Consider the following 14,715-nt stretch of genomic DNA (forward strand, 5'->3'; position numbering starts at 1 on the left):
TGATATTATTTCCCTAATTTTAACCAATATTACTCTTCATACCTAAACCCAACCAATGACGGTAAAGAGATATAGCCAATCAGAGGCATAATAGGGCGGGTTGTGACTTCACTGTCCTAGAAAACATAATTTGGCCCACCGTCAAGTCAAAAAAACTGGAAACAATATATTCCGGTTAATTTCTTTCTAAATAAAGTATATCAGAATTAAAAAATATGTTACATCTAACATTCCAAGAATCTCTGCTCATTTTTTAATATCTGTTTCATTGTTTTATTTATTTGGTTCGTATTTCAACAGTGTTACAATGTATTTCACATGAACAAGATAAATAACATCTTCAAACAAGCAAAGGAAAAACATTTTTGACCGAAAAAGTAAGATGAAGTTTTAGTTTAATACCTTTTGTTATCTCATACAATAACAAACAACACATAACAATAGTCCCAAAATGTCAAAATCAATTCATCACCATGCCCATGCCCCAGTTTTATATTTCTTTGCAGTTATTTTATTATTTGTTCACTTTTTATGTTATCTGTGCAGACTGTAACCAACTCTACACATTTATTTTGTAGCCGCTATCGTTCAACATCCGGGCTCGTGCTGGTGTTTAATGTTTAGCTTGACGCAACAGACTCACGTGAGATTCACAAACCTCACAACAATACTCCTGTATGTTAAAACATCTGGCGCATCTGTGTGTAATAACAGTCACCTATTTGTGACAAAAATAGGATCAGGGGTACTTTATTAAATTCCTTACTTTGAAACACCGTGTTGCAGATTTCCTGCATTAGTTAAATAGATTAAGAATAGATTTATCGTAAAAGTTATAAACATATACATTCTTCTGTAAACGTGCGGATAAAGTTTTGAAAATGCAAGGAGACCTATTTAAGGGTCAACATTTTGAAAAAGGTCTACATTTTGAGATATGCTCATAAACCCAATTCATGAGTTGTAATAATAATAATTTTACTAATTTAAAAAAGCTACATTATGGTTTTATGACTGAATACTGTTGTACATGTCTGCATGAAGGTAAATACACTTTGAAGTGCTGATGCTTTGCTATGATTGTGTGTGCAGATTATTTGCATTTTTTCACACTACCTTCTTTTCAATCTTTTAAGTTGTATCATGGTATTACAGTGTCTGTGTGTAATCGTGATTGTGATTGACAGCTTTCTAAATACAATCAATCAATTTGAGATCCTGTGGTTATTTTGGGGGGGGGGGGTGTTTCACTTTACAATCCAGTTTAAGAAAACACAGCAAAATGTCATTCACTTTAATAAGTACAGGTAGTATTTACAGTATGTACACAATAACACAATACTAATGTTCTAATCACTACTGTATACTTTTCATAGATTATTAAGTAGAAACTAGATTAAGAACTGTCTGTAACCTGAATGTAACCTGTGTGTAACCTGAATGTACAACCTAGAACTGGACAAGATCTATTGCCACCAACTTTATGATCTCAAAATGGTTCAATAGTGGTTCCAAGGCTGGAGTATTATAGAGATGAAGAGAAGGACTGAATTGTTGTTTTGAATAAATCTTTCTGTGCATATTGATGTTCACAGGAATGTATACAGGCTGAATATGTAATGCACATTTTGATACTATTATCAAAACTTTATTTACCGTAGATCTTATTGTGGGTTAGAAGGGTTTCTGTTTCTGTCTTTGTGTGTTATATTGTTGTTATGTGTATGAACGTTTGTTCATCAAGAAATTGTGATAAAAAAAAGAAAAAAAAACTGTCTGTTGTAGCCACTTCCTGAGCAGAACTGTCAGTGTTGTATGCGCCCCTTGAAAAGTGGAAGTAAAAGAAACTCTCCTCAAAAGCCTTGTGAGGATTCATTTCTTTTGTTCATGGAGAATCTACACTAAAACCAGCCCAACATGACGCCATGAGGATATAAGGATCTGGAGTTGCATTGAGAAGGTTATATTTCACCCTGGACTTGCAGCAGTATACGGGTAGGTCGAGAATTCAATGTGCGGTTTATAAATCACAAAATCAGCTTTTATTCTGCTGTTTTTATGGAAGTTGTGTTATCGTAAGCTCACTATTGCAAACCCTAGTGGGCTTTGGAGACTTTTCTGATGTTAAAGTTCATTTAACACAAATTATGAATTGTGTCATTTGTATTATTCCTCCCTTTTTATATGTGTAGGCCTACATAAGACCCACATGTGCTATGTGGTAGCTCTTTGTGCATGTCTGTATAGTTCTGTCACTGATTAGTATTCTTCATATCTGTTTTATACTTATGAGTTCCTTTATCTATTATTTTTTATATGTTTTACTCTCCATTCTCATCCTTATTAAAATCAGAATTATTATTGTTACTTTTTTGTGCCAGGCTTGATAGTAGTGCATCTTCAATTACTGCAGCATCCTGGGTTTGATGAAATATGCCAAAAATGCCAAAAGTTTGATCATTTTCTGCTTTTCCTCATCTTAAACTACAGAAAATTGAATCAGATTGTTGGTCAGACAAAACAAGACTTGATGACTTCACCTTGGAAAAATGAAAATATAATGAATTTAAACTAGGACATTGTGATGGGCATTTTTTTCACAGTTGATGCTTTACAGACCAAAGTGATGAACTCACTTTGTTGGAGCAGTCCTCCAGCTGCTTTGTACATATAAAATAAAACAATTAACAATATAGGGCACAATCATCAATAATTATAATTAAGGCTGCAAGCAGCGATGAATGGGCCCTGGCCCCCCCACGCATGTCGGGCTGTGGCTCAGTTGGAGAATGTAGCATCACCAAGGTCTTATGTCTCAGCTGAGATGATTTCAGGTGTAAATACTTACGATTATGGGAGTAATTATTGAAAGAATGAAGCAAGAGACTTCCTGTTGCCAATAGTTTGATTAAAAATGGCCGACTTCCTGTTGGTGTTAGGGTATGTGTCCAAGAGACTTTTTTGGTGCGTCTTGACATGATGAACGTGTACCGAGTTTCGTTTCTCTATGTCAATCTGTGGCGAGGGGCTCGATGCTTGATAATGTTCAATTAGCACCTGGCTGATAAGGGCACAAGGTTTGTGGTCATTTCTTTTTATGTCATGTTTAATGCCTAGCTCTAATTGTGGTGTCTGTCATAGTTTGATGCAGTTTTATGATTATGTGTTTTAGCTAACAGGAATGCCAATTAGCATCTTATCGGTTTAGATTAAAGGAGATAAAGCCAGTTATTTCATAGATTCGTTTATTAATGCAAAGATGTATTTTGTGTTTTTATATTAGCTTTAAAATATATGGTTAAAACTGCATATTTGACACAAAATGACTTCAAGATTGAACTTGATTTCAAGTTAAATATGATTGTACATACAGCGCTCTATTAGAGGTTGTCTTTAGGTTAAAATGGGTTAAAAAAATAATTGTAACAGTTAAAAATACATCATTTCATTTGGGTGAATCTTGTAAGGCTATGATATGATAAGTTCATCGTTATAAAGAAAGATAATTATTTCATTTTTGTCTTCTTCCGTAGCAGGGGGGCAAAGAAGCAGTGTCTCGGGCAGCCATCTTCAACTCATTCCACAAAGGGCCATGTGGCTGCAGGTTTTCATTCCAACCAAGCAGGAGCACACCTGGCTCAATTCATTTAATCAGCTGAACTCACTCTTCAGTCAGCTGATTGGTGTGCATGTGTGCTCCTGCTTGGTTGGAATGAAAACCTGCAGCCACATGGCCCTTTGTGGAATGAGTTGAAGATGCCTGGTCTAGGGTATGTGCTGTCTCTGGTAATGCTCTTAGCCTTCCGGATGCAGCAGGTCTGGAAGATGTCCTCTAGTCTGGGGAGCTGAGTGCCGATGATCCTCTCTGCAGTCTTGATGATGCGCTGGAGAGCTTTCCTGTTGTCTGTGGTGCAACCAGAGTACCATACTGTGATGCAGTATGTGAGGACTGACTCGATGGCTGACCTGTAAAAGCTCACCAGCAGCTGTTGTGGGAGGCATGCCCTCTTCAAGCACCTCAGGAAGTGAAGCCTTTGAAGTCCTTTCTTGGCCGTTATCGTGGTGTTGACGGTCCAGGTCAGGTCATGGCTGATGTTGACCCCAAGGTACTTGATGTTCTGCTTCTGTTTCCACCTTAAGTCCAGAATCATCTCCTTTGTCTTTGCTGCATTGAGGATTAGGTTGTTTTCTCAGCTCCACCTCACCAGGTTCTCTACTTCTGTCCTGTAGGCGGCCTCGTCATTTGACGTGATCCTGCCTACCACAATGGTGTCGTCTGCAAACTTCAAGATGGTGATGGCCACGTGGGTGGGTTTGCAGTCCAGAGTGTAGAGGTTAAAGGGGCTCAACAGACAGCCCTGTGGTGCACTGATGTTCAGGGTGATGCTAGAGGAGACCTGTCTCCCCATGTGCACAGTCTGTGGTCGGCCTGTGAGGAAGTCCAGGACCGAGCTGCTCAGGTGTGTGTTGAGGCCTAGTTGGTCCAGCTTGGTGGCCAGTTTATGGGGGGGGGGGGCTGGTCCAGGTGTGTCAGGGCGGTGTGGAGGGTTAGTGACACTGCGTCCGGTGGTGATGAAATGCTCAAAGCATTTCATCACCACCGGTGTCAGGGCCACCGGCCGATAGTAATTGGAAGTGTCAAACTCACTGTGAATGGTAAGTATCACGAAAATGGGGGAAAACCCCACAAAAGTAGATTATGTAACTGACTTTTAATCAAATATTCTTCTTTGTCCTCCTCTGTCTCTCCCCAGAAACGGGAGCTCCCTCTACTCTGTCAGTAATGTTGAAAGATAAAATGGCGAATGTGAGCTGTGACTCTGAAGGCTGGCATCCAGAGCCATGGCTGCGCTGGTCGGTCCAGAAACAGGATCTGACCCCCAAAGGCCTGCAGCACAGCCTAGATTCTTCTGATCTTCAGTCAGTCCACAGCTGGATTCTTGTCTCCGACTCCTCTGAAGTTTCCTGCTCAGAGGCAAAAGAGGCAAGACTGCTCCTGCACCTCCTCACAATGAGGGTAAAGATCATTGTTTGTATGTGTGCAATATATTGTCTTTTTTCTCTTTTTCCCCAAAAATACACTTTTTTCCTTTTTATTCAGAGTCAGGATCCTCAGCAGTGGGGGTCTGGGTGGCCTTTGGTGTCCTCATTCTCCTGATTGCTGTGTTAGCTTCACTTGGACTGTTGCACTTCAGAAAGAGAGGTAAGTGTTTGATTTTCATCAGATGGCATAATCTGCCTGGGTACATTGTATACATCATGTCAGGACCATAACAAAGCCCATATTTAAAAAAAAAATTGAAATCACCTTTAATTTTATAACATGATTGTGCCGATTATTTGTTATTCATATTTTTTTATACAATTTTCCTTTTCAATCATTTATACTATTATGTCCACAATGTAAAATTCACATTATTAGCAAAACTTACAGGAGAGAAAAGAATTTAGATCAGAGGATCTCCACACACACACACACAAAAGAAGGATTCAGGGCTTCCGTAGACATAACTATATATTTTTACCGGACCGTTTGACCTAATAACTTCATAGCAACAATAAATATACGACTAATATGGAGGAACCCATGCCAATATCCCGTCAACTCCTTATATCCGCCCCGCGGCCCCCGCCCCCCTCCCTCCTCCGTCATTCCCAATGTAGTGATGGGAACGGCAGTTCTTTTTACTGTACTGAATCTTTAGAATCCGTTCATTAAAATGATTCGTTCAAAAGATTCGTTCACCGAATCGTTCAGTGCTCTCCAACTTCCTGAACTGATAAACAGCCAAATAATCCGTCATTCAGTTCATGATTCAGCCCTGAGGTTCACGTTCACTTACTGAGGGACGGTGCGTTCAAGGACTATATTATACAATCATTCGCAGGAGACGCAGCGCTGCTTATACATGCACTAAAAATATTACACAGGGAAAGTGTCCTCTGTGCACGGTAAAATAACATAACATGATGCTACACTGATGTTAGCAACACAGTGCTAATGTTAGCAGTACATGTACTGAACGTGAATCAGCTCCTCAGCCCTCAGTGCCCTGAGTCAGTGAGTGACTGACACAGCGCCACTTTCAGCAGTTCGCGAACGTGATTCGTTCGCGAACGATTCATTGAACGACATGCTGAGGACGTGAATCTCGTTCACGTACTATGCTGAAAGTGGGCTGAATCATGAACTGAATGACGGCGAATCACGTTCGCGAACGAATTATTGAACGACATGCTGAGGACATGAATCTCGTTCACGTACTGTGCTGAAAGTGGCGCTGTGTCAGTCACTCACTGACTAAGGGACGTTCAGTACCTGTACCGCTAACTGCTATTGGCATGAAAGCGTATCCCCGCAAAGGGGAAACAGAATCACTCAGAGTCAGTCAAAGTGTTGTCGTTCACTGATTGATTCGTTCGCAGTCAACGAGTGAGTGAGTCGCGGCAGTTCCACTCCCGACCGGCAGCCATGCTCGCGGCTGAGCTCAACTGAACTGAACTGAGAAAGGAACGAATCAGTTCATGAAGTGATTCAGTTCACTTCGTTCACTCAAAAGATTCGTTCGTTCAAACGACACGTTCGCAAACGACACAACACTGTGCCACTGTCCGCGCCAGAAAGTGAAAGTAAAGATCATTTTCTGGAAAACGAGGATTAATTTAGTTTTTTTTCCCCCGTTTTTTTTAACGAAAATTAAAAATAGACGATAAGGATTCCTTTCCGTCTGCAGGACTTGATCTGGAGTTGCATTAAGGTTTTTTTTCACCCCGGACTTGAAGCAGGATATGGGTAGGCCGAGGATTCAATACGCGGTTTATGAATCACAAACTCATCTTCTATTCTGCTGTTTTTATGGTAGTTGTGTTGTTAAAGCTCAACTGCGAGCTGCAGTGGGTTTGGAGACTATCCTGACATTACATTTCATTAAACACAAATAATGAATTGCGTCATTTTTATTCCTCCTATTTTCCAGGTGGAAGTCTACAGCAGACCCACAGGTGCTTTGTGGTAGCTCTTTGTGCATTTCTGTATAGCTCTCTTCCTGGTAAGTGTTCTTCACATCTGTTTTATACTTATGAGTTCCTTTATCTGTTATTTTGTATATCTTACTCTCCATTCTCACCAGTTTTTCCCTAACATGCTGACTGTTTTTTGTGTGTGCCTGACTTCATGTTTTTCCATTAAAGAGCAACTTTGTGCTATAACTTAGCAACGTATGATTTATTGTAGGGGATCATCAAATAGTTTTCAATAAGGTCACTAGGGGGCGATATTGCATATGGTCGGCTCTACGCCTCAAATCAAAATTTTGGAAGTTGAGAAAGCATTTTAATATACTCACAAAATTAATATACATTACATGTTGACAAAATAATCTGCAGTAGCGGAAAAATCCGCCGAAAAAGGGACACATACGATAGCCTACAGTGTAGGCTTCCCTCTCATCTCTCTGTCCCTCTGCTGTGCGTGTATTCGCAGGCTGCCCTGCTCAGACACACACCCGCACACACCCCTCAGCCCCCAGTAAACATCCAATCACTGTTGCATTATGCAAATGAGCCAAGACGTACCCTGACAGTTTGTGTCAGGTCTCAGCACTGCCACGGAGTGGGTTAACCCTCCTGTTGTGCTCAGGTCAAGGAAGGAACGAACAAAATGAGGAAGGAACGAAGGAAGGGAGGAAAGAGGAAGGAAGGAAGCGGTGAAAAAAGGAAATGTGGAATGAAGGAAGTAACGAAGGAAGGAAGGAGAAAAAGAGGAAGGAAGTAAGGAGAGGAAAGAAGGAATGAGGAAGGAAGGAAGGACGGAAGGAGAGAAGGAAGGAAGGAAGGAAGGAAGGAACAGTCAAAAGAGATAGGGTCAATTTGACCCGGGAGCACAACAGGAGGGTTAAGGGGACTTTGAAGGAGCAGCAGCATTACAAGCATAGAGATGAGTGTCCACGTCCACTTCATGTGACAAACTAAAGACAAGTGACTTGTGTCTGACCGACCCTTTATACAGTCTATGGACGGACCCCTACGTAAAGCCCCGCCCCAGGCTGTAGGTCTGTACTGTTTTTTTAATAATCACAGCAGCTAGTAATACTGTACCTTTAGCATCAGCAAGCACTGATTCACTGATTCTCCCTCTATCCCCTCAACAAGTGCTCCCCCAAAGCAGCCTGTTAAGCTGCCAACAAAAAAAACCCAAACAAACAAAAAAGTTCTGCTGTATATCTGTTGTGTTTTATAAAATAGTTTGAGAAGATTTTTTACTATTATTCATAAGACTACCTTTCAGTTTTGTAAATATTAACTAGTGTGTGAAGTCCTACTTTAGGTTAAAATTTATTTGAGAATTAGGCCATCCAGTTAAGGGAAATGTTATGTTGGTTGATAAAATCTGGATGAAGGATGTCTTATTTTATTTTATTTTATTTTTATTTTTCAGTTTCCCCCCTTGTGGGATTGCCACCTTATTGTGGTCAGGGGGTTTACATGCCTCAGTTAGTCTTCAGGTGGGATACCCAAGTTGGACAGGTCTGACAGTAGAGGCCTGACAAAGTGCAATCCACTTCTCCAGGTTGGGGTTGTTACTATAAGCACAGAAAAAAAGTGCTGGAGCATGATGTGTACACATGATGCCCCCTTCACATTTCTGACTACCCCCTCATATATGCCTGCCTAGAACTGGCCCTGGCCAAATATTTGTTGGTTTCAGGTTGTAAAATGTGATCATTTTCTGCTTTTCCTCATCTTAAACTACAGTAAACTAATCAGATTGTTAGTTAGACAAAACAAGACTTGATGACTTTGCCTTGGAAAAATGAAAGTGTAATGAAATGAAACTAGGATATTGTGATTGACATTTTTTCACAGATGTTTTACAGATAATGAACTGAATACAAGTTGGTGGATAATTGTTTGTCTTATCTGAGATTTGATTTGAATTGTCACTAAAACATGAACTAAAATGAATATTTCACTGTTTTATAGTTTCAAGTAATTTGGTGGTCTTGACGAAGACTGCAGTCTCAGCGGACAGCAGCCATGCAATTACATTACCATGCTGGCTCAATCCATCACAAAGTGCAGAGAATCTGGAGGTACGTTGGTACCTTGGTGATAACTTTGATGCCCCAATCATGTTCTACCGGGCAAAACAGTTTGAAGTGACACCGTACCAGGGCAGAGTGGAGTTTGGCTTAAAGGATGCTGCATCTGGCGGGCTGAAGACAGGTGATGTGAGCCTGAAACTGTTAAGTGCCACACTTAAGGACGAAGGAGACTACACTTGTTACGTCAGCGGCGATCAGGGTTATGACAATGCAAAGGTCAAACTCACTGTGACTAGTGAGTATCATGAAAGTGAAAAAAATACCCAAAAGTAGATTATATATCCAACTTTTAATCAAATGCTCTTCATCTTCCTCCTCCATCCCTCTTACTCTCCTCAGAAACGGGAGACCCCCCTATTCTGTCAGTAGTGAAGGAAGGTAAAATGGCGAATGTGAGCTGTGACTCTGAAGGCTGGCATCCAGAGCCACGGCTGCGCTGGTCGGTCCAAAAACAGGATCTGACCCCCAAAGGCCTGCAGCACAGCCTAGGTTCTTCAGGTCTTCAGTCAGTCCACAGCTGGATTCTTGTCCCCTACTCCTCTGACGTTTCCTGCTTAGTAGGACTCTCTGATGAAGGGGCAAAAGAGGCAAGACTGCTCCTGGTACCTCCTCAGGAAGAGGGTAAAGATAATTGTTTGTATGTATGCATTATATTGTCTTTTTTCTCTTTTTTTCCCTACAAATTTTTTTTTCTTTTTTATTCAGAGCCAGGATCCTCAGTAGTGGGGGGCTGGGTGGCCTTTGGTGTTGTCCTGATTCTCCTGATTGCTGTGTTAGCTTCACTTGGACTGTTGTACTTCAGAAAGAGAAGTAAGTGTTTGATTTTCTTTAGATGGCATAATCTGCCTGGGTACATTACGTACATCATCTCAGGACCATAATAAAGTCCAAAATTTAAAAAAATCAAGATTGATATATCTCAAAAATATGAACTCTTAATAAAAAATAAATAGTTAATAGAATAAATGGTTGTTTCTGTGGTGTTTAAGGTAGGTGTGCAACTAACAATTATTCCCATTCTTGTTTAATTTGCTGTTTATTCTTTTTATTAAGCAATGATCCTTTAGTCTATAAAAATTTCCTAAGGCCAAAAACGATCAATTCACTCTCATATATGAGAAAAGACTACAGTAGATCTTCATGCTTGAAGAAATACATGAAGAATTGATTGACTATAAAAACATTTTGTAATATCTGTTGATTCATCCACTTTTTAATTTCAGTTCTGTTTTTGGGAAAGACAGACAAACCAGGGAGTGATGAAGGTGAGAAAGACCACATGGTCACATTGAGTACACTGTTTATGATTAATAAGTGTAATAAAATAAAATGAATGTGTTACAATTTTCTGTATTTTCTTTCCAGAGAATCGGGAACTTCTACCAAAAGGTAAGGATGAACTCACTCTGTCATTGTTCATATGATCAAAGCACATCACTATCAGTGCACTGAAGCACAAAACTACAGTTATACATTTTAATAGGAACAGACACTTGTTATAGCTTGGAGTGTAATATGTCTTATATATATCTTTACTTTGTCTTTATCACAGATGTGGTCCAGTCAACAGATCTGTCAAGATTTATCAATTCTTATGGTAATAACTTGATATTGTTGAGAATCACACTTAATTACTTGAATGTTGTTCTAACCTGACTTTTTTAAAAATGTTATTCTCATCTCATTTTCAACAGTAAATGTTAAACTTGAGGGGACAGGAAGCCCATATCTCACAATCAAGGATGGTAAACTGAGAGACGTAACGGGTAAATTTCCTGCTGAACAAAAGGTTACCTGTCTCACTGCAATTAAAGGAACACCTGGCTTTTCTTCTGGACAGAAGTACTGGGAGGTTTCTTTGGGGAACAATGAAGTGGGGACTAAAAAGTCCTGGTGGGTCGGGGTTACAAGTGCTGCTAACATCCCTCGTGAGCCTGAAGTTCCCATAACTGCATCTAATGGTTTCTGGTTCCTGTCCTCTTCTCCTGACAGAGAAGACAGCTTGCAGATTAGTGCAGAAACAAATGTATTGGTCCTGGTCTCTTCGAGACCTCAGACGGTTGGCGTGTTTGTGAATTATGACAGCGGAGAGCTTTCCTTTTATGATGTGGAACGTCAGTGTCTCATTGCCAGTGTAACAACTTCATTCAGAGGTGAAGTCTTTCCCTTTTTCAATCCTGGTATAGGTGACGCAGCACCTATGGAGATACTGCAGAAACCAGTACCGCATCAATCTAGTGACATGACAAACTCTGGATGAAACACCACTTTCTTAAAACACTATGGAAAGGCAGTAAGATGATAACAATCAGGATCTGTTGTTTATTTCAGCTCTGTACTTTTATCCTGTGCTGAGGGAGAAAAAACGTTCCAAATTTAGCCTTTACATTATTCTGTTCAAGAAAATTAATCACCCACCCATCGTTTATAAAATATCAGTAGTTACGTTAAAGCTAAAATGTTAATGGTGACACTATCTCAAACTCCATACCAATGCATGATCAGGTCATTTGAAACTCAATTGCTGTAGATCTACTATTAAGTGTATTTTAGACAGTCTTGACATCATAACTACAATCCTAATATTAACATAATTTTATTGTCATTTAGCCTTTATTGTAATTGTACTTTTGCTTTGTAATTGTTATTTGAACTCAATTTGATTTGAGTCAAATTGAGTCTGATTGAGTTTGAGCCAATTGATTTTCTTATTTGTATTTCACTAAAAGTTTAATTTTTATGCCACTACAAGTAAACATGCACTGACATTTACACATATATTGTTTAAACACTAATTATAAGGGGTTGATCATATAAACACTAATTACAATGGGTTTATCATATAAAGCCATAATTGATTGTATTGTTACCTCCATGTACTGAGCATATATCAGTGGTCAGCTGTGTGTCCTGTTGGTGCTATTATTATTATCGTCTGAATTTCTGTTGCCAACTTTAAAAACAAACGCAACACAACAAAACGCTCCAATGCAGTACAAGTTGGTAAGACCAAGTATCCAGAACACTACTACAAAAGCGAAATTCTGGTTTCATGACTGAATATTGTACGTCTGCGTGAAGGTAGATATACTTTGAAGTGTTGATGTGTTGTATTTGACTTTTTATTTGTAATCACCTTTGCTATGATTGTGTGTGCAGATTATTTGTATTTCTTCACTATTTTCCCTGTCAATCCTTTAAGCTATAAAATGGTTTTACAGTGTCTGTGTGTAATTATTATGATTGACAGCTTTCTCAATAAAATCAATCAATTTGAGATCCTGTGTTTGGGGTGTGTGTGTGTGTGTGTGTGTGTGTTTGGGGGGGTAGGGTTCTCTATTTTCTTTGCAAGTCTGTGTCCACAATGTAAAATTCACTTTACAATCCAGTTTAAGAAAACACAGCAAAATGTCATTCACTTTAATAAGTACAGGTAGTATTTACAGTATGTACACAATAACACAATACTAATGTTCTAATCACTACTGTATACTTTTCATAGATTAAGTATTTACACTGTGAATAAGACCATATTGTTGACTCTGAAATAATGTTTTTTTTTCCCATTCTGATACACAATAAATTCAAGTAAGCGTGCCTTGATACATACTAGTCTGACTATGATCATGGTATAGAGGTACGAAAGAACCCCTTCACAGGTGTATCATGGTCCATAGTCCAGAGTTCAGATGACATTTAGTCTCTCTGTGGGGATTTTTAAGAATTTGGACGCATTAGTTCCTTCCTCCAAAAAGCTTTACTTTACTTTACTGTTCATGTTTGGTCATCAGCTTTCAGTGGAAGTGAACACTAGATTAGGAACTGTCTGTTGTAGCCACTTCCTGAGCAGAACTGTCATTGTTGTATGGGCCCCTTGAAAAGTGGAAGTAAAAGAAACTCTCCACAAAAGCCTTGTGAGGATTCATTTCTTTTGTTCCAAGTCCTCGGAGAATCTACACTAAAACCAGCCCAACATGACGCCATGAGGATATAAGGAGTTGCATTGAAAAGGTTATATTTCACCCTGGACTTGCAGCAGTGTACGGGTAGGTCGAGAATTCAATGTGCAGTTTATAAATCACAAAATCAGCTTTTATTCTGCTGTTTTTATGGAAGTTGTGTTATCGTAAGCTCACTATTTCAAACCCTAGTGGGCTTTGGAGACTTTTCTGATGTTAAAATTAATTTAATACAAATTATGAATTGTGTCATTTGTATTATTCCACCCTTTTTATATGCCTACATAAGACCCACATGTGCTATGTGGTCGCTCTTTGTGCATGTCTGTATAGTTCTGTCACTGATTAGTATTCTTCACATCTGTTTTAAAAAAGTGTGTCTATCTGACGGGAGGAAAACAGATAATGTTCAATTAGCACCTGGCTGATAAGGGCACAATGTGGTCATTTCTTGTTATGTCATGTTTAATGCCTAGCTCTAATTGTGGTGTCTGTCATAGTTTAATGCAGTTTTATGATTATGTGTTTTAGCTAGCAGGAATGCCAATTAGCATCTTATCGGTTTAGATTAAAGGAGATAAAGTTATTTCATTGATTTGTTTATTAATGCAAAGGTGTATTTTGTGTTTTTATATTATCTTTAAAATATATGGTTAAAACTGCATATTTGACACAAAATGACAGATTAAAAACTACTTTGATTTCAAGTTAAATATGATTGTACATACAGCGCTCTATTCGAAGTTGTCTTTAGGTTAAAATGGGTTAAAAAATAATTGTAACAGTTAAAAATACATAATTTCATTTGGGTGAATCTTGTAAGGCTATGATATGATAAGTTCATCGTTATAAAGAAAGATAATTATTTTATTTTTGTCTTCTTTCGTAGCTCTTACGGTGTGTTCAAAGTGTACAAGGTTCGTGAAGATAAACACAATGAACCATCAGTTAAAGAGTATGACCATCATTCAGCCGGGGATGCTACAGATGGAGTTCAGCAGTGTAACAGCTCTGTGGTAGAAGGTGTTTTTTAGTCTCGTTGTGCGAGCGCTCAGTATTCTGTAGCGCCTTCCTGAGGGCAGGGGACAAAGAAGCAGTGTCTAGGGTGTGTGCTGCCTCTGGTAATGCTCTTAGCCTTCTGGATGCAGCAGGTCTGGAAGATGTCCTCTAGTCTATGGAGCTGAGTGCCGATGATCCTCTCTGCAGTCTTGATGATGCGCTGGAGATCTTTCCTGTTGTCTGTGGTGCAACTAGAGTACCATACTGTGATTCAGTATGTGAGGACTGACTCGATGGCTGACCTGTAAAAGCTCACCAGCAGCTGTTGTGGGGGGTGTGCCCTCTTCAAGCACCTCAGGAAGTGAAGCCTTTGAAGTCCTTTCTTGGCCGTCATCGTGGTGTTGACGGTCCAGGTCAGGTCATGGCTGATGTTGACCCAGAGGTACTTGATGTTCTGCTTCTGTTTCCTCCTGAAGTCCAGAATCATCTCCTTTGTCTCTGTTCTTTAAGCATCCCAGTACAAGATGCTCAAAGCATTTCATCACCACCGGTGTCAGGGCCACCAGCCGATAGTAATTGGAAGTGTCAAACTCACTGTGAATGATAAGTATCACGAAAATGGGGGGAAACCCCACAAAAGTAGATTATGTAAC

General features: G+C 39.5%; 1 protein-coding gene across 1 annotated transcript; it reads left to right on the forward strand.

Annotated features, from left to right (window-relative positions):
* Positions 1 to 1,815: 1,815 nt before the first annotated feature.
* LOC128383463 (butyrophilin subfamily 1 member A1-like) lies at positions 1,816 to 11,755 on the forward strand. Its single transcript, XM_053343081.1, has 10 exons — positions 1,816 to 1,837; positions 1,939 to 1,995; positions 6,978 to 7,049; positions 8,983 to 9,339; positions 9,444 to 9,725; positions 9,810 to 9,914; positions 10,328 to 10,369; positions 10,470 to 10,493; positions 10,657 to 10,701; positions 10,799 to 11,755. Exons 1-10 carry the CDS (start codon positions 1,816 to 1,818, stop codon positions 11,362 to 11,364), a joined length of 1,572 nt encoding a protein of 523 aa, XP_053199056.1. The 3' UTR covers positions 11,365 to 11,755.
* Positions 11,756 to 14,715: the final 2,960 nt, after the last annotated feature.

This window comes from Scomber japonicus, chromosome 22, assembly GCF_027409825.1.
Source record: "Scomber japonicus isolate fScoJap1 chromosome 22, fScoJap1.pri, whole genome shotgun sequence".
In the NCBI taxonomy this organism is placed as follows: Eukaryota; Metazoa; Chordata; class Actinopteri; order Scombriformes; family Scombridae; genus Scomber; species Scomber japonicus.

What these genes read in the sequence shown, in the direction of transcription:
- LOC128383463 (XM_053343081.1), top strand. Translation starts at nt 1,816, where the DNA reads ATGCGCCCCTTGAAAAGTGGAA. An exon ending in TCTGTATAGCTCTCTTCCTG is followed by an intron (nt 7,050 to 8,982) that starts GTAAGTGTTCTT and finishes ACTGTTTTATAG; the next exon opens with TTTCAAGTAATTTGGTGGTC. An exon ending in GTTGTACTTCAGAAAGAGAA is followed by an intron (nt 9,915 to 10,327) that starts GTAAGTGTTTGA and finishes TTTTAATTTCAG; the next exon opens with TTCTGTTTTTGGGAAAGACA.